General features: G+C 29.8%; 2 protein-coding genes across 2 annotated transcripts in view; one reads left to right on the top strand and one right to left on the bottom strand.

Annotated features, from left to right (window-relative positions):
* Window positions 1-21,498, bottom strand: part of Roc2 (Regulator of cullins 2) — a 394,011-nt gene that overhangs the window by 329,981 nt on the left and 42,532 nt on the right. The gene's annotated exons all lie outside the window — the stretch shown is intronic.
* The window catches only part of LOC142334440 (facilitated trehalose transporter Tret1-like), a 35,383-nt gene continuing 29,755 nt past the window's right edge, over window positions 15,871-21,498 (top strand). Inside the window, exon 1 of the mRNA XM_075382434.1 lies at window positions 15,871-16,142. Coding sequence (XP_075238549.1) covers window positions 16,092-16,142 — 51 coding nt within the window. The 5' untranslated portion in view covers window positions 15,871-16,091. The remainder of the gene's footprint in view (window positions 16,143-21,498) is intronic.

The raw sequence follows: 21,498 nt of genomic DNA, 5'->3' as shown, positions 1-21,498 counted from the left end.
CTTTTATTATTTTTATAGTGGTTTTAGGTAATATAAATTGTATATATTCTTGATCTACATAAAATTCTGAACATTGTGTATATAATAGAATTTTGATTTTTTCTGTTTGTGGAATTGTACATGGAACAATTTTTTATGACTATAACTGTGTGTTGTTTCTGATGCACGGCTTACATACACAACTTAATTAATTTAAAATATTTGTCATTTTATTTACATATAATATTCTTTCGTTTATTTAATCCAATGATTCTAACTAAAGCGCGTGCGCATACCATATTTAATTCGCGCGGGTGTGTCGGTACTAGCGGCAACGGTCGACACTAACTAAACTAATATAATTTCTCAACTAACATAGAACAAACTGCGCTTATACGGTCAGGAAAACGGTTTATCTTGAGGCTTAACACACCAGGTACCGAGTCAACCGGGCGATCGAGTACAACACCCGGCCAAACGGAGTTACTTTTTTACGCTTTAAATGCATTTATTTAATTCTACCGCTCACCTGTACTATCACAATATAGCAGACGACTGCCACAGCTGTATGTCAGTGCTACCAACCTTAGAAATGTTTAAAGTGTAAAAAATAATTTGGTTTGCAACCCTGTGGTATTCCAAATTTCCCGGTCCAAGAGAACGATAGAAAAAGGGAAATTCCAAGACGGTTGACTGCGACGCTAGCGCTTCTTGTGGTGACAGGGGGTACTACTGACTCAGTATGCCAACTTAGCCTCTAGTTTAGGGCATTTTTGGGGTGGGAGTACGATTTTTCACAATTATTTTTGCAAACATTGTTATTTTTAATCGTTAACAACTGTGCCTAAGAAAAACATGACCTTAATTAGGGGAAATATCGGTATACTAAGGGTGACCTTACTCTGCAGCCTCACCCCTTGACCTTTTAAGGTGAATGAATATTGATTGGTATCTATGCCATATATATAGAAGTAATCTGATCAAGTTTGATCAAAATCGGCCCAGTAGTTTCGGACAAATAAGATGATTTAAAACACACACACACACACACACACACACACACACACACACACACACACACACACACACACACACACACACACAAAGAGAGAGAGAGAGAGAGAGAGAGAGAACATTAACATCCGGAAAATTTCCATCCGGTTTTTTTAGTTCCTAAAGTGTCAAAACGTCAAGATCCGGTGAAATCCGCATGTGTCTAAATTGGACCGATTACAATAGTTTTCCTTCTAAAGCTATCTGCTAGCGCTATCTAGACCGAAAAGTAAAAGACTACAAAAAATAATATAAAAACATAAAATAAACATAAACAAAAAATAAAATAAAAACAACTAAGACAAAAAAAATAAATTATAAAAGGTACAAATCAAAATCTTTTAAATTTAATTATATAGGAATCAAAGATAAATTTAAATCGTTCCATTAATACTGATAACAAATAAATCTATACTAGGAAAAAAAATTGTTACCCGATACGGAACTATGGAAAGAGCGAGCGAGAGAGAATGTTAAAAATATGATGAAACTAAAGGGAGTTAAAGCGAGTAAAGAAGAAGAAGCAAACAGTTAAAAGAAAACCTAGAAATATTAAGTGATTTATATAGCAAGATAAATTAATAATAAAAACAAAGTTTATGACGTCTCACAACCGCCAAAAAAAGAAATATTCACGCGGGTACGTGCATGTGTATGTACACATATACACAGTGCACAGACAATAATGACTCACTAATTTGCTGTCACGTCGTATAACTACGAAACGTCAACTTTGTAATTCGAGAAAAAAAGTGATGCGTAAAAAAGAATTGTAAAACTTCGCTCGCCCCTCAGTTCCAACAAGAGACGTTAATAGCCCGACAACGAAACCAAGACCTTGTTCTATTCATAGTTATCTGTCAATGTCAAGGTTTTTATTCGATCTTGTTCCACGATACAGCCATCAATTTAATTCATTAAATTAATTGTTACTCTTAAAGACTTTGCAAATAATTTAACTATTAAAAAAACATAAAAAACTATTAAAAATTCATTTGCCACAGTAATGTGGTTCAAACACTTTCATTAATCTGTAAATATATTTCGTCAATATAAATTAAAAATTGTAATATTTATTTAATAGTATAATAATTAGGACCACTTAAATCTCTAAGACCTACTAAATCAAATGAATTAAAGAGTGTAAACAATCACTATTTCACAGGCCAGAAAATAATTAAACAAGGGCAGTGTATACATGCCGTTTGTCATGAAGCGTAGCGATCGGTTATTCCTTTATAATTATGGGTTGTTTAACATGTACTCTTTCTATACCCTGATAGGCTTATATCTCATAATGTTTCTTGCCTGTGGTTTCGCTCGCTTGGATTTGTACCTAGAATAAGTTTTCCACGAAATATTCAATTTTTTTTTCTAATCCTACCACATAATTTAACGGTTGCTATTTTAACGAGCATATCGGTAAATTAATTTATTTACTTAATTCAATTCCCTTTTTGCCAACCCCGAACTCGATTTTTGAAAAATGTTAAAACATTTATAATTCTAATTTCAGAAGTGTATATAAATCAACCTTCAACCTTCAACCGTCAACCTTCAAGACTGTTAACACCTTCGGATCATGAGTTATAAGATTCTCATTAAACTTTTTTCCCTCAGTTTAAACAGTTTTAATTTTATTTTCACAAGAATGTGTTTATATATCATTTTTCACGACAGCAACCGATTCGATTCCCGAGATTTATCATTTTCATTAAAACGTACTACCCCTTTTCTTACGTTATAAAAACAATGCAACTACCTAGGTTAAGCAGTTTGAGTTTGGCGTATATGATTCAATCAGCCAGGACATTTAGTGTTATCTGTGTTTCATAATCCCGTATTTGAGTCATTACAACTGATGAACTTACTTAAAATATAATTGAGGCTAACTCTCGTTACAATCCAGGCGGATACATTTTTACTGTTATTAAATTAAGTACACGCCCGATTACTTCTTCACCAATACAACTATTTACAGGGAAATTAAAAATACACCCGAACTTAAACTGCAATAATTTTTCAATAAATGACTAAAAAAAAGCAATTTAACTAAAGCAAAGCTTTATTAATTTGTAAAGAACTTTCTAAAAGAATAATGTACAACGCATAAACGTGGAAAATAATACTTATCGGCCTTTTTTTGTAATCTATTTCTGGGCTTAAAACTCTGAAAAAAACGTTTTGCAAAATATGCGGTTTACGTATGTAAAAATATGACCCGCCTAGATCCTTCGTAAAGTTTAATGTCGTTTCGTCCAATATTTTGGTAATGCCAGACTTAAAAAAAAGAATTGCAATTTCTATACCCTGATACAGTATCGAAACAATTTTATTTCACATTAATTAAATTTTACAAAAAAAGGACGCAAAAATCATATTTCTTGCTTTTTTCGAGAATTTTAAAGTTAAATTTACAACTGTTTAAAAATGATCTTTGTAAACTAATATAAAAGGGATAAGCTTTGGTTTGGTATTTATTGAATTTTCCCATTTCCGGTTATATTTCTATTGCTGCTACAGAAACAGTGATATAAAGGAAAGTAAAGCGATCGGTCAACGTTTTGGGTATTAGACGCAAATGTCGACCTTTCAAGATCTCTTAGACCAAAAACAACACCAAAAAAATTACCGGAAGTTACGTAAATATGTACGTGTGCTGGCCTGAAATTTGATTAACATCGTGGACTCGCTATACATTAATTCTTTAAAAAGTAGCTCAAAAAATTTATACGTATTTATAAATTGAAGGCATTTAACTTTTAACAAAATTAAAATTAGAGCTATAGCGCTATCTAGACGGGAAAGTAAAAAGTGTAAAAAATAATTTGGTTGACAATCATGTGGAATTTCAAATTATCCGGTCCAAGAGGACCAGGGAAAAAGAAATTTCGCACAGGGAAAAAGAAATTTTCCACATCGAAAAGGGAAATTACAAGATGGCGAACGGCGACACTAGCGCTGCTGTAAGCGGACACATTCTGCCTCAGTATGCCCGCTTAGTCGCTAGTTTAGAGCATTTTTTGGGGTGGGAGGTACGATTTTACACAAATTCTTTTTGGCAAATATTGTTCTTTTTTAATCGTTATTAAATGTGCCTAAGAAAAATATGATCTTAATTAGACGAAATCTCGAAATGCTGAGGGTGACCTTGCACTACAGCCTCACCCCCTTGACCTTTCAAGTTGAATACTTAACGCCATCAATGCCCCATATACAGAAGTAATCTGATCAAGTTTGGTCAAAATCGGTCCAGTAATTCCGGATAAATGAGGTGATTTAGAAGGCAACACATAACACACACACGTACATTATCATCCGGAAAATTTCCATCCAGTTTTTTGGGTTGCCAAAACGTTAAGATCCGGTGAAACCCGCATATGTCTAAATTGATCCGATTACAATACTTTCCCTTGTAGAGCTAAAGCTCTGCTATAGCGCTATCTAGACGGGAAAGTAGAAGGACAGGGGTGGTTTTCGGGCTTTATAAGATGAAACTATGAGTGCTTATTCATGATTATCAAAGCACCTGGCGGCAGGTCGCTTACGCCATTGCTCTCTACATCCAATTCTACCCCAAGCTTCCTCCTCTGTCTCCAGGTTTCCAATCTTCATCTCCCCTTCTTTTTTTCCTTCTACCGACCCTTGAAATGGAGTTGTCAACATTTCACTTCCTCTAACCACATGTCTTAACCAGTTTCCTTTTCTTTTGCGTACTTCCCGCATAAATGCTCTTTCTTCTTTAATTCTATTCATTACCTCCTCGTTCCATACTTTATTCAACCGTCCTGCTTTCTCCATATTCACATCTCAAAAACCTCAATCCAGTCCCTCTCCCTCTTTCGCATTGTCTATGCTTCATTTCCAAACAAGACACTCCATACACTCGTCCTTAACTCTAACACCAGAACTTTTAATGCACAGTAATTCCTCCTTCTTACTGAAGGCTTCCTTTGCCGTCACTATCATTCCTCTTACTTCCATTGTGCTCTTCCAGTCCTCTATCATCATAGTTCCCAAATATCTGTAATGTTTTACTTTTTTTGTTCTTCTTTCACATACCCTTATCACTAAATGTTCTCTGTTGTTTACTTCCATTCCTTTAATTTTTCCTACATTTATTTTCATTCTATTCCCTTACAATCCATCTTCCAGGCCTGTTAATCCATGAAGCGCGTGTGTGAACGTACACATCAAGAATTATTATATCATCAACAAACCTTATGCATTTTATCTTCTAGTATACATTCTTTAGTGCTTATAAAATTATTTAAAAGTTCAAACTTTTAGGTCAATTTGATTTAGCGGTAGGTGATATTCAACATCATTCCTAAACTTCATATCTTTGAAAACCCAATGATCAAATAAATAAAAAAATTGGCTTTATATATACTACTTTCGGTCTGAATTTTGACCACGTCGGATAAGGGGATATCACAATCCTAAATATTTTAGCCTTCTTGAATAAAATTTCACCAAATTGAGCCGACTTACACGAGTAAAAAAGAATTCCAATAAATTTAAGTTCCAAAAAACAAAAGAGCTACCCATTCAGCTCTTTCCGTACTTAAAATAATTTTTTTTTTAATTTTAATTACTAAGATTGAAACTCTGACTATGTATAATATTAATGTAGACGAAATGGGAATTGTTAAATAAAAGTTGGTGGTTCCATGGGATACGATTTAAGAATTACAGAATATTTAAAAACTTTTTATAGTTTCTGATACTTTATTTATTTAAAAAAAATTAAATTTGTTTAAGGGAAGTTTTAATTTTTAATAATTATACTCTAAATATAACATAATTTTGATGATAAAACTTCGTCTGGTCACGGGGATCAAGCGAGAACTAAATTTTTTTCTAAGAATTCTTTTTCCCTTCAACTATACTTTTTAATACCAAATAAAATTTAAGGTAAAAACGTCATTTGATCAACAGGGTCAAATCAACCTTAATTTTTTTCGAAACATTTTTTTATATCCTTTTCGCAATTGTGCTCTAAATATTGTATAATTAAGTCAATATTATTTAAAAACCGTATTAGAAATAAAGGTCAGTGACTAGACTGGGAAGTTATCCACCTCTTTGCCTGCTTTTTTACGATGATTTATTCAGAAAATATTCTAATGTATTAAATATCGAAGGGTTAGGGAATATACCCTTAAATTATAAGTTATAAAATAAATCCTAATTAATACGTAAAAGAAAAGAAATAATACGTAAAATTAATTGTGTCAGTAGGTAAGAAGAAAAAATGTGACGTAATTCATAACTAGATAAAAACAAGCCAAACAGGCGGTGAAAAAGTAGACCTGGTCAGGCTTACGATAAAACACATTATTAGCAATACGTATTTCATTTTATCGCAAAATAAAAACAACATTCTACGGGTTGCCGACACATACTTAAATCGAAATTTGTATATACAACCTAAATAATAATAACAAACAGTATACAGTGCGTCAAACAAGAAAAGAATTACGTAAATATAAATAATTAATAATATAAAACGAATTTTGACGGGAAGATGTATTTTATATAACATAAACTAAGTGAAGAATTTCATGCTAAAAGAGATTTAATGATTTTCACAGGGATGCAGCGAAAGAATAGATGATAGGTGTCCCATTTGAAATACCTTATTTTTATTTATCTATCTCCCATAATATTACACATATCGACATGAAAAATTAAATTAAAGCCTGTCTTATCAAGTTATAAAAAAAATCACATCACCACCAGTCACACGAAGAATATCCAGCCGATAAGTGATTTCTTGCCATGTTCGTTGAAGTATTTCTGATGTGATGGTTGAAAATCCGAACACTTTCACGCAGCTCCTGGATGTCTGCTACTTTTTTCTTTGACATAAACCCAGAAAAAGTCCAGAGGGATTACGTCTGGCGATCTGGCTGGCCAGGGAATTGAACCATCTCTTCCACTCCACCTACCAGGAATCTTGACATGTTGGAGCAGTTTGCGATCCCACAAATTGAGCGTAGGCATCCTAATATCCTTTACCAGCAAGATGGGCTCTCCCGCACTGGCTCCTTGAGGAAAGGGTTGGATGAGACGTTTCCTAGATGGTGGATTGGAAAACGTGGTTCAATTTCCTGGCCACCCAGATCGCCGGACAGGTTGTAAAAGTATGTCCTAAAATGCTTCGTTTGTAACTTACGGCTAGTGTTCGCTAGGATTTCAGCTACCCTGGTGAAATGAGGTCGTACTGAAATTTTTAGAGCGTTAATTAAGGAGCAGAATTAGTGATTTCTTATGGATTTGACCTGAAACATCGAATGAAATAGGTCCCAGAACCTTAACTACAGTAGTTTTTGAAAAATATGAGAAAACCTTTAAATTGGGGTAAACCCCCTATTTTTTTTTTATGTACAATAACTTTATTAATTGTAAATAAACACATAATACATTTAAATAAAACTTGTAGAGAATTTAATTCTAAACAAAATAGTGTAAGCTATGTTGAATAAAAAAAAGTTAGAAAATTTTGAATTTTATTAAGAAACCGTACTTTATTACATTTGACAGAAAAGTACTCATTTAGTGAAAACGAAATTCTTTTTTGATGACGTGAAAAATTTTAAAAAACAAAATTTACTGTTATAAATTTAAAAAAAAAAACAAAAAAAAAACTGGAAATTAGACAATTTTAAATTAACGATTACTTGGATAATACCTTTTTTTTTTATTAATGGCAGAAATAAATTATTTGAAAAATTATTATTTCAAAGTTGGCAATAAAATTACAACTGCTGAACAGCAATACGCAATAATGTATTAGTGTTTAAATCATTTTGTAAGGAGCATTAAGTATATCGGATACTGTGAACCTAAAAGAAAGTTTTAATTTAAAAAAATATTTTTTGTTACCGCAGACCATTGGAGTGGGACAGGAAAAAACTTTCAGAGCGGTTTGAAGGCCTACTGATATAGAAAATATAGATACAAAAAATTTCAATTTTTTAATATATAGCTAAAAAGAAAAATATACAGTAATTTTTTGGGAAGGAGAGTGAATATTAAATAAACATATTTGGTAATTTGTGATCTAGGAAAAAACCTTCAACTTTTGTAAGAAAACTTCTTTCTTAAAGCCCCCCCAGCAAAGATTTAAAATTTTATTTTGGCTAAAACACTTCTACCCATTTTTCCAATTTATTCAAAAATTTAATACATTCTTTTCCCCCAAAGATTAACACCTGGCTATCGAATTTGAAAAAAATCGTTCAACCGGGTCTAGAGTTATAAAACCAAATACATACCAACATATAGATGAGCAAATTTCCATCTGACAAAAATAGATTTTTACTTGCTTTAATTCGCAATGTTTTTTTTTCATGTTTGTCCTCAAATCTTGCATCCTTAATTTAATATACTTCCTGACATTGGCGACTGATGAAATTTTGCACAGTTACTAAGGTCGGGTGACAATATAATATTCCAACGTTATTTTTGCAAACATCCCCCGTACAGGGGGAAATTAAGGATCTGGTGTAAAAAATTGCAAAATCTGCAAAACGGATGTTATATTTTGAAATCCAGATTAACCAAAATAATCCAAATTAATTAATTAATTAATTATTAAACCAATTAATAATCCAAATTATCATGCTATGTATGATAATAATTTGATTAAACTATGACTAAAAAGTATAAAGCAAGTTTTTAAAAATTTTGAAAACTTTTTGTAACATTATTTGGGCTTGGGACCATCGAAATAAATAAAATTTCACAGATTATTTATATTAATTTTTTTTTTTTAATATCTCCTTAAGGCACAAAAGTTAAAAAAGATCAATTTCTTTAATTTTTTTCTTTTTTCATATATCTTTCCCGTTATTGCTGCAACATATATCGCTAATACCGGGAAAAAATATATATATATATATATATATATATATATATATATATATATAAATCAGACAAATTTTATATAATTCTGCTGACTTAGATAATACATTATTATATTTACTAAAGCCTTTCATTATTATTTCATGTTCAGATCGAATCGTTCACCTTTGGTCTGTTAATCTATTGTTTAAATAAGTTTCATCATCTTTATGACAGGGATGCTATCGTATGTGTGTGTATAAATATATATAATTAATAATTTAATATAATGATTTTTTTTTTATCACTTATACATTTGACAATTTAATAAAATCTTCGTTTAACAAAATTATTGAAATTTTTTCACCTTTAATTTATTATAATAGTTAATTGGCGGAAGTAAAACAAATTTACAAATTTTTTTTCAATTTGAAACTGAAATAATACCCACAATGCGTACAACCAAAGAAACCACATCAGTATAATAATGAATTAACATAATGAAATCAATAATTTTATATGTCATATTTTCTCCCACTGCCCATCCACCCCCAAAAAAATAAAAAATAAATAAATAAATATAAGCAACGTTAATTTAACTCGCATCATTTATTTAAACTTGTTAGTTAACAATACACACTTATTACAACCGATAATACCATATTAATATAATTTAATCGGATAATTAGACCTAAAAATATATATCTAATTTAAATATTTTTAAAAATCAATTACCAACTGACAAATAATAACAAAACAATTTGAGTGTTTTATTTAAAAAACGTAATACAAAATAACCTTTTCATACATTATTATTTTTATAATTACCAGTCAGAAAATAAAGAAAGCTGGCAACGAAGTCGCCTAATAAGCCATAAAACATATTGAACCTTCCTTTGCACCATAATCATTGTGACTAACGAGAGCTTCATACGACTTTTGTTCTTGCAACATAGCGGTCATGCGCTATTTAGGTTACTTGTTAATGTACCAAAAATTTGAACAATTTTTTTTCATTTTGACATGATTTACCTTTTTCCAAAACTATGACTGAAACCCCTACCATATTTTACGAACTACTGTACATCGGAGGAGATGGTGTACTATAAGAGGACATAATACTCGTAGAAACCGTTCCATCAATCCACCCCCCCACCCTAATTTTCGTATCAAATAATCGTAACATTCTAAACTTTGACAAGTAATAATTAAATGTGACAAAAAGAAATAAAATAACAATTAAATATTCATATCGAACACAATATCAATAGAATTCATCAAATTTTATTATTTAGGTTGTAAATATGTACACTGCGGGCAAGAGTTATCGAATAAATAAGTGGTTTTATATAAAATCGTACATGAAAAAAATGGGTCTCAAAATCTCTAGTAGTTACGAAAAAAAATTATAGTAACACTTAAGAAAAAGACAAAAAACTTAAATTTGTAAATTTAAATGTAAATTTTGTTTAAATTGTATTTTAAGGAAAATACAATGTAAACAAAAATATCAACAAGAGATTTTCACAAACCAAGAAAGTTTTTTCATGGAAAAGATCATAAATTTAGGTATTATAAAACATTTAATAATATCTGTATTTGATGTAACACTTTACGGGAACGAAAAATGGACGGTAGAAAAATTAAACAAAACAAAGAGTAGAGTCCGTTCAATATCGTAAGAATATTTTGAATTTGATAAAGAATTCGAAATGATTAGATATTAAGACGAATCAGAGGATCAAAGAATTTGTTCGTGTAAGAATAATTAACAAGATTTTTTTATAACAATTAGTTTTTAAATTATTTTTTATTAAAAACAAAAAAAAAAACTGATGTGGACACCACATGACTTCCTTGTACGCCTATTAAATTACAAATACACATTTTTTGCTGCACTTCATTTAAATTTATTTCATCTGAAAGTGAGATACGATCCTGCAATTCTTTTATAAAGTGGACAGCAACAAAAGTGCTGAAATATTAGTTTTTATTAACATCAAATATTTATACACTTATTGACTCAACAATCTTACCTGAAATATTAGACTAAGTAAAAGTCTCTATTACTCTAAATCAATGTAAGTCTAATACTTTTTTAAATTTATGTTTTAACCATCTACAAAATGAAAACAAAAACGAATAATCAGATTTTTACGCCTATTAAATGACATTACACATTTTTTTTTTTTTAAATGAAAACTACATAAAATTTTATTTCATTAATAATTCGATATTTTTTCATATAAATATATATATATATATATATATATATATATATATATATATATATATATATATATATATTGTAAAACGCTTTTTACAATCAGAGGATAAGAATTATTAATAAATGAATATATTTAAATTAAAAAAAAAAGTAGAAAAAAAAAACGTTCTTCCCATTATAAGATCCAAATATTTCATTTGGCTATATCTCTGAAACCAATGAAAAAAGTACCACTTATATACATCGTTGAAAAGTTCTCAGTGATAGCCTATTACTGTATTTAAGAAAAAATTCAAAATCCAAATTTTTTTGGATTTTGGGCTTTTTTTACCCTTTTGGTTAAGTCAATTGCAATCAAAAGGGAAGGTCTGCAACTAGATGTTACAACAGTCCTAAATCGAAAATTTCAACATACTACGGCTAACCGTTTTTTGAGTTATGCGAGGTACATACGTACGTACGTTCATACATAAATACTATGTACGTTCAGACGTCACGCCGAAACTAGTCAAAATGGATTCAAGGATGGTCAAAATGGATATTTCCGTTGAAATCTGAAAACCGAAGTTTTTCGCGATCATAATTAATACTTCCTTTACTTCGTACAAGGAAGTAAAAATTGTGGATAATATATTAACACACCCAAAGTCGAGTTGAATACGGTTATAAAAGGGAAGTGTGCAAGATAAAAACAAATAAAGAAAGATAAACATTAGAATATACAAAAGCACTGAATATAAAATGTAAAAGCTATTACGTTAAGATTAGCAACGGAATATAAAGGAATAAAAAAATGCGTCAACCAATTAAAAAAAAAAAAAATTACAGTAAAGATAAATCAAGATTATGAGAAACAGAAAAATTAACTAGGAAACCAACATTTTGTGAGCCTTCTATGTATTCCCCTCACAATGGTTTTTCTTACGTTACGTATTAGTAGTTGGTCATGTTTAAAAAAATCGGTCATGTTTAAACATGTATGGTTACTTGTACAACATTGCACAATATTAATAGATATTGGTGTCGCTGTCTGTAATCAGTTTATGTCGATTTTATTCAAACATGGGTCTTCCAAATGTACCTGGGAGAAATCGAATATAAGAAATATTGTTTATAATTATAAATATAAGTTAACCTACGTTCGCTAACCTTGACTAGCAAGCGAAGCGAGTGTAGGTTAAGTTTGGTTAGATTATACTTAAATTTCACGGGTAACGTGAGCAGTTACTACTAAGTAACGTAAAAAAAACCACTGTGGGGAGAAACAGAAAAGACCCAATTTTTTAATTCCTTGTACGAAGTAAAGGAAGTATTGTGATTGCGAAAAATTTCGGTTTTCAGATTTCAACGGAAATAATCCATTTTCAAAATCCCTGAATCCATTTTGACTAGTTTTGTCGTGACGTCTGCACGTACGTACGTATGTATCTCGCATAACTCAAAAACGAGTAGCTGTAGGAAGTTGAAATTTTGGATTTAGGACAATTGTAACATCTAGTTGTCCACCTCCCCTTTCGATTGCAATGAACTGGACCAAAAGTGTCCAAAAGAGCCCAAAATCCAAAAAAATTCGATTACAAAGAGAAGACACATGGTTAGAATCAGACTTCATCTCCTTTTTTTAAGATTTTTTTTTTTTTTTAATTTAAATATATTGATTTATTAATAATTTGGATATTTGATTTGTTTTTTTTCTTTTCCTTTATTTATAATTTTTTCTTTCTTGTATTAATTTAATTAATTCTCAATTAATTTTTCTTTCTTGTATTTTGGCTGAGACTAACCGTTCTCCAATTGATTTTTCTTCAGAAAAATCAATTGAAGAAAAATCAATTGGAGAAATATAAAAAACAAACCGCACACATAAGTGTTTAAATTGGTACATATATTTGCTTATTTTGTTATCAAAAAAATGATAACACAATTTCTTTTTTTAACGATAAGAAAAACATATTTTTTAATGGAAATACTTTAAAATATTGAATTTTTTAACAAGTTAAAAAAAAATCTAAATTGCAATTACTCCTAAGCATTATACAGAGTGTTTCAAAACGAACATCCCGGTTTTAAAGCAGTGTAATATTTCGAAAGTTTCACGAACATTGATAAATTATACATGAAATGAAAGAGCAACTCAAACAGTTTTGGCTGTATTAAAACTCGTAAAACGTTTCATGTACCTTCCGCTTGAAAGCGCTAGTAGCAAATATGGAGATCCCCAACAGAAAGCGTTCTGTGTTTTGCAGTTTGCAAAGTGTGAATTTGTTAATACCGTTCAATATGCGTTCCGTTGTGATCCCCCCGAGTGACAGTAATATTCGTAGGTAGTATAAACCTATTAAATATTTCAATAAATAAAATCTGAAAAAATTACATGCTAGTATGCTAGTGTGAATCCTCAACGAGTAAATAAATCGCAAAAAAATTGTTACCTTTGAAACATAATTAAAGGCTTTTGATTTTTTTTACTGTTGTTTAAATTATTTATTGAATGCATTTAAGTAAATAAATGCCAACCGATAAAACGTGGCTTTGATTTTAATCAGGGTAATCATAATACTCAATAATAAAATAAGTTTATTTTATACAAGGTTCCATTAAAATCGTTTCGATAATATTACATATAACGACCAAATAGATAAAACCCAATCGGCTAATTTGCTTCAGGTTTTTTCTTTTATATACCACAAAAATATCAACTACAAAACAATTATCATGCTCAGAAAAAAAAATCTTCATTTCAAGCAATAACGGAAATAATTTCATAACATGTTGACCGGTCCAAACTATAACATTAGTCCGGAAATGCTTCTTTTTCGAGTTAAAGTTTGCTGTATTTGATATCTGCGAATAATTTCACCCTGATTTCTGTTCTAAGGATAAAATGAAGCCATAGTAAAATCTTAGAACTTAAAATAAAGAGGTAAATTTGATGGTTTCATATAGGTCTCGTATTGTAATTTTAAACCGAAACATTTCGGCAGAAATACTGTATAATTTCAATAATAGAAAATATTTAGAAATAAAATCAATTATTAAAAATAAATAAATAAAAAGAAAAACTAAATAAAATTTGTTTAACATAAAAGTGTTATTTTTAAAACAATGAAACTGTTTTTAATTTTTCCTTTGGAAAAAAAAATCACAGAAAAATTTTCGCAAGCTATTATTCGAAAACAAAGACATTTCTCCGAACACATATTTATATGAACTTATTTATTTTCACTTGCAGAACATGTCCTAAAATTCTTTCCGTTTTCTTTTTTTTTTCATTTAACTCCCTCAAAACATTTTGACATAAAAAACGTCGAATTATTATAACACTAACAACAAATATTCCGGTTGTTTAATGTTTTACAGAAATAGCTTTTGAAATACGTGGAATGTATTTGACAAAAATTAAATGATATCAATGCTCCATATACATAAATCATTGTGCCAATGAGGACAGCCCATTACCCCTGAAATTGGATTTTTGAATAATACTGAAATAATGCCTTTCTGTTTTTACAAAAATTCAAAATACCAATTTTTATGACTGTACACCTTGGGCTTCATATAATTTCATGAAAAACTTTCCCTCTCCCTTTTGCCATTTTAAATTGGATTTTTGAAAAATGATTTAATACGCATAGTTTTATTTTCAAAGCAGCATATAAAAAATTAATTTTTACCACTATAACTAATGCCTTCGGTTCTTCCAATATAGAATTTTCTTGAAAAACCTTTCCTTCTTCCTTTGCCGTTTCAAATTGGAATTATAAAAAAACGATGAAACACGTGTCAATGTGTTTTTAAAGATTCTAAATACCGATATTCACGACTGTAATACCTATGTTCTTGAGGTATAAAATTTTCACAACAAAAAAATATTTTTCCCCGTTTTCATCATTATAAAGATGGAATTTTTTAAAAATCCTTCCTTAGTCTGTGCCTACGTCATAAAAGCAATGTACCGTCCAAAAATTCACCTAATCTAAGTTAAACGATATGAGCTATTCATTGTTAATCACTGTTTTATATAAAGATTTTTTAAAGAAATCATTAAAAGATAAACTCTTAAATCAACAAGTATAATCTATTTATAGGGTATTTTAAATGTTACTTTGGATAAAGATTTCATTCAATAGAATAACAGTTAATTGTGATAAAAGTAAAATATTTTAAAAAAATTTAACAACACAAGTCAAGTGACGATGATTTGAATACGTTACGTGCAAAAATACACAGTCTTTAAAAAAAAAAAAAAATAGCATAGTCTCTTTAAAAATAAAATAAATAGATGAAAGAAAATACGATCATTTCCGTAATTAAAAGAAATAATGCGTAGTGAAAAAACAAAATAATACGTCACCGTACACTTCTCTGAATACTCAACGAAATTGACTGGATTTTTTTTTTTTTAATAAGGCAAACAACATGAAACGTCATTAAAATAGCCGTGACTACCTATTAATTCTAATAAGAGAAGATTTTTGTCAATTATATTGAGGATGGTCAGTTGGAACGCACATGCATAATACATCTCACGCACATACGTACACACAAATTTATAAATATATATATATATACACACACACACACACACACACACACACACACATATGCGATTCGATGTTTTTAGTTTGATTAGTATAAATAGTGTCGGCAAACAACGCAACGCAAGCCGGCGGTGACGGAGAGATTACCTGCACTCGTCACTACACCACTCTACATATATATAAGGCAAGTTAAGGTTTTACTCGCTTATAATGACCGACAGACAACTACAGAGAGCACAGAGTAACAAGTGATCGGCGTATTCTCTCTTAGAGTCTTTTCTTATTTTAAGTGCACGTGTGTAATAAGAAATAAATAGTATCGTTTGCATTTTACTATTTAGTGACATAGTAATTTTTTTTTATACTATAAACAATTCGTGATTAGGAAAATTGAACGATTCAACGGATCTTTCGTTTGAAAACAATACATAAAATTTATAATGTGGTTTGAAAACGAGGACGTTAGCCGGTGTACGGTGACAAAATGCATGGTAAGTAAAATACATTACTATTATTATTATTATTTTCAATCCACTGTTTTTATAATAAGCTATACTTTGATTTAAAAATTAAACATAAACACAAAATACGAAAATAGATTACTAACAACGATCGTTTAAACGTTAACGTATTGTGTAGACATTTAAAATATTTTCTTTAATAAAATTCTAAACGGTTCAAAAAAAATTGCGTTAATTTGTTAAAAAATTAAATCTGATGTATATTTTTCTTAATAAAGTTTTATATTCTCAAATTTTAGTTCATAATTTTTTAACTAATATAGCTTTAAACATTAAAAAAAATATGTTAATTATTCATAACTTTTACATCTAAAAGTAAACAGGCTGTATACATTTTTGCTAAGTAATAAAAATTATTCTGTTCTATTTCTAACAACTGTTTATTTCTAATAATCCACTTTTAATGATTGGTTTATTATTGAGTAAAATAATTGTTGGAACATTAGTTCTCTTTTTATATTCTAGGAAAAATTTAAAAAAATGTAATTTAAAGATAATAATAAATTTAGTATTAACAAAAAAAATCTATTTGTAAAAATTAACTTAATTTTAGCCGATTACAAGCATTTTTGGAACACCATTAAATATCTACAATTTGTTCCTTCGGTACAACGAAAATAGATATGATAAATATCTACAATAATTGACTTGGATGGAGAGAAAGTTCAATCAGTACAGTACATTACTGTATTAACTCCTCTACATTTCGTTTTTTTTTTTTTCTTTATTCTGGCTACTAGGTAACAGCCGCCTACAGATAATAATAAAATGAATGAATCTTTGCAGCGTGTGAAAAAATGTCACGACTGACCAAAATTCGAACCTAGAAACACCGGATAAAAGGGAGAGATACCTACCACACCGCCAGGGAAATCGGCTATAATAACTAAAACTGAATTTATTAATTAAACTAGTAACCGTAGGAACGAAAAGAATAACGACTAGAGCAAATTAAAAATTTAATTTTAACAAATATAAGCGGATGTTATTGATGGTTGGGATTCAATTAACCAAACATCTCAAAAATAGACGGCCTGAGACTGTACAAGACTACACCGCACTCTCGCGTTACGAACAAGGGACGCGGCCACTTACGAGCCTTGAATCTAGAAAGCTGCAAAGGATATCCGGAGACTTTCGGAATAATCATATTAAATACAAACAAACCGATGTACTTTGATGGTTGGAATTCAATTAATCATACACTTCAGGAATGGTCGGCCTGAGTCTGTACAAAACACTACACTTCCTTCACAGATATCATCCACATCTCATGGGCCGTGGGAGGGGATGTTGCTAATCGTTCACTAGTTGAACAGATTGCAACGTACACATTAGAAAGTGAAAAAAAAGAACAAAATTAATTTTTTTTTCTTTCTTACCAATATGTTATTTATTGATGGTAAAAGAAGCCAAATACAGACCACTCTTAATTTAAAAATTAAATAACTAGTTTTAGCATATTAAAAAGCGTTTGTCATATATTTTATTAATTGATAACAAAACAGAAACGTATAAAATAAATTTATTTACATATTTCGACCCTGTCAGCAAATTCAAATGCAAAAATAAATTCGCTTAAGCAGTATAAACGGAGAATTAAAAAAAAAAAAAAAATTGTAATAATAATAACTGTAATATTAAGCTGATATAAAACTTTAATGTGATATATTAATAACAATAGAAATAATAAGAGGTTCTGATAAGAAAACTGATAAATCATAACTAAGCCGAGTAAATACATAATCTTTAATAATAATTTATACGATGAACACTTAAATAATTTCGTTAATCAATCAGATAATTATTATAATTAAAATTTAACCAAAATTTGCAATTTACTTAGGAAATATTAATTTCCTATCTCTCTCTATACGTTTTTTTTTTTTTTTTTTTAATTTTATGAAACACCAAATGTACAAAATAATTTTGTCACATTTTCTTAAATGATTCTGTACCACGAAAATTAAAAAAAAAATAAAAATAAACTCAGTAGTAGAATGGTAATGATTTCCATTGGAAAATTTCCAGGTTCAAATCTCCATCCGACTATTTTGGAGCTTTTCATCATTGGACCCTCCTCAGAGATTTAATTTTCTTTTAATTTTCTCTTTTTTATTATTATTTATTTATTCCCCGTACTGTCATCCCGAAATTTTTATTCGTGCTTGTGAATAAGCAGGAATAAAAAATACTATGAGTAATTGTTTATTTCCTACTTCATCACAGTATTTGCTTTTAGTTTTTCTTTTTAGATAAAAAAAAAAAAAATTCTCGGGAATTCTATTAAAAATCCTTACAATATCGCCTATTAATATCTCTATTTCTTCACTCAGTATATTTCTTTAAATTTCTAACACAGCATTTTGTGTTGGGGGACATTTTATACATATATACGAGGTCTATAAATAAAGTAATGAGACTTTTTTTTTTGGCAGCCACAGCGGCAACACTGTAAAGTTACTAGTAAACATATGGTTATATGAACAACCGATTTATATTTGATAATGATTTATGTTATTATTAATTTTTAGTCTACTATTACCACGTGAGACGTAAACAAACTTTTCCTGAAACAGGTTTTTATTGTGCATTACAAAAAAAGTAATACTAATTATGAGCAACGTTGTGCGATCAATTTTAGTGTTAAACGCGGTAACAATGCTACTGAAACTTTTTCAAAATTGAAAAGGGCGTAAGGAGATGACGCTCTGCCGCGAGCCCAAGTTTTTAGGTGGTTTAAAACATTTTCAGTTGGCCGGGAATCAGTTGCGGACCACCCACGCTCTGGAAGACCGTTAACGTCAATATTGAGGGAATCACAAACGGGTGTGACCGGCGATTAACTGTCAGAATGATTGCAGAAAAACTGAATTTGAGCCGTACCACTGTCCAACAAATTTTGACAAACGAATTGGACATGAAAAAAGTTTGCGCAAAATTAGTCCCAAAAAACCTCGATGTTGAACAGAAAAACAACAGGCTGGAAGTGTGCCGCGATCTTCTAAGGCGAATTGAAACCGATCCTGATTTTCTAAAAAAATGTTATTACTGGTGATGAATCTTAGATATCTGAGTACGACCCAGAACAAAATGCAAGAGCAAGGAGTGGCGCACTTAAAGCTCATTACGTCAAAAAAAAGCAAAAATGAGCAATTAAAAAACAAAACTGTGCTTATTTGTTTCTTCGATATTAATGGCATTGTCCATAAGGAGTTGCCTACAGGATAGACTGTAAATCAATATGTTTAACGAAAAATTCTTGAAAGACTACGGAAAAGATTTGCCCGCGTGCTTTCAGCCATCAAAGACAACTGGAAGCTGCATCATGACAATGCACCTTGTCACACTGCACTCTCAATTAATGAGTTATGGCAAAGAAAAACATTCCTGTAGTTCCTACCACCTTATTCACCTGACTTGAGTCCCTGCGACTTTTTCCTGTTCCCGAATTTTAAAAAAAACGCCTCAGAGGACACCATTTTGGAACAGTAAAAAACATTTAAAAAATGTAACCGACGTTCTAAAGGATATTACGGTTGTCGAGTTCTAATACTGCTATGAAGAGTGGGAAAACCGTTCGAAGCGTTGCGAGTGGCTTCACATGGGAATTATTATACTATAAAAATAATAATAATAAAATAAAACTACACCACCACAAAAAATAATGTGTCATACATATCTAAACAAGTTTTCAGAAAACGTTTTTAAAAAAAACAAACAATTTAAAAAAAAAATGAATATTGCTAAAATTAATTTTTATCTACTTGAAAACGATGAAGTGTCCTGATAATAAACATATATAAACTTGAACAGTTATAGCACAAAACACCTACTCAATTACTATTCAATAGTTAAACAACCTGATAAGACACTTACGTCATTGCTATGTAAGCTAAAATAATTATACTGTATACATTCACTAAGATACATACCACAGCGACGATAGTTATTTAAAGGAAGAAAAACAAAAAACAACGCAATCTGTAAATTTTATAAGTTAACATTTCAAACCCGCTCTCTCCCCCTCAGACTAGTTGAAACTAACTCACTTTCTTCCGATACAGGCTTATAAAAAATGCTCGGCCTTTAAAAATATATATATAAAAAAAAACAAACTATAAATGCATGTACTTTTTATGTACACGAATCAAAAAAACAAATTCCTAATATATATATATATATATATATATATATATATATATATATATATATTTCTGTTTATGATAAATCCACCATATAAGCTGGATCCTTTCCAGATGAAAGGCTGGTTTAAAGACCGCTACTTCTCCATGGCATAATAAAAGCAATATAATAATAATAATTATTATTTTATTAAAACAGATCGTTTGCTCAACTTTTTTTTCTTTTTTTTTTAATTACATCTGTCTGAATTCTTTCAAAGGAATTATTTGTTAAATCATCAATCGTTAAAAGACACGTGCAACAACAAAACAAAACAATGTCGTTATTATTAATTTAAATATTATCATATTTATAAACGTTTGAGTTAAATTTATACAAAATATTTTCAAAGAATAAATAAACTTTTTTTTATGTTTCTTTTCTACGAAAAAACAGATTAAGTACGAAATTTACATCGGTCAAAAATTAATTTTGTATGAAATTTTTTTTTAAAGCGGAAACAAAACACTATTCTATTTTTAAACCGAGTACTAGCATTTACGTAAATATATAATGGAATTAATTAATATTTCGTTTACCTCGTTGTAATCAAGTAATTAGCGTTAAGTTATATCATTAAGGTATCATTAATTCAATTAAAAAGATAACAAATAATTTAAAGGAAATTTGAAAAGAAAGAAAGAAACAGTATATCTTAAGCTTCCAGTTCAAGACCGATGCTTTTTTTCTTTCTTTCTTCCCCTCTCCCCATTTCACATCAACTATTCCCTCTTTTAGTTAGCCGATTCGCACTAGCATGCACAGTTAAGGTACAAATATGTAACTCTTATATAATTTTTACAAAACTTTAAAATAATACTTAATTTTTAACCATCCTTTAAGTCGTTCTCTTTCAGTTTTCTTACATTATAATATTAAACTACGACGTCTATAACAGGTATTGTTTTCACACCCAGCAATGTAAATGCAGGAAGTAATTTACCGACGGATAATGTACAAGACAGGGTGACCTTGAATCAACAATTTTGTTATTATTATAAGATATTAAATTATACCTGTTATTGTAACGACCAATTATTATTACTACTACAACTAGAATTACTATTATACGATTAATAACTGATCAATGCTTCAATAAATCTGGCAACCACAATAAAAAGTCTAGATACATTACAGTTGT

Source organism: Lycorma delicatula, chromosome 1 (genome assembly GCF_047948215.1).
Source record: "Lycorma delicatula isolate Av1 chromosome 1, ASM4794821v1, whole genome shotgun sequence".
Classification (NCBI taxonomy): Eukaryota; Metazoa; Arthropoda; class Insecta; order Hemiptera; family Fulgoridae; genus Lycorma; species Lycorma delicatula.
This window is presented reverse-complemented; position numbering and strand designations above follow the sequence as displayed.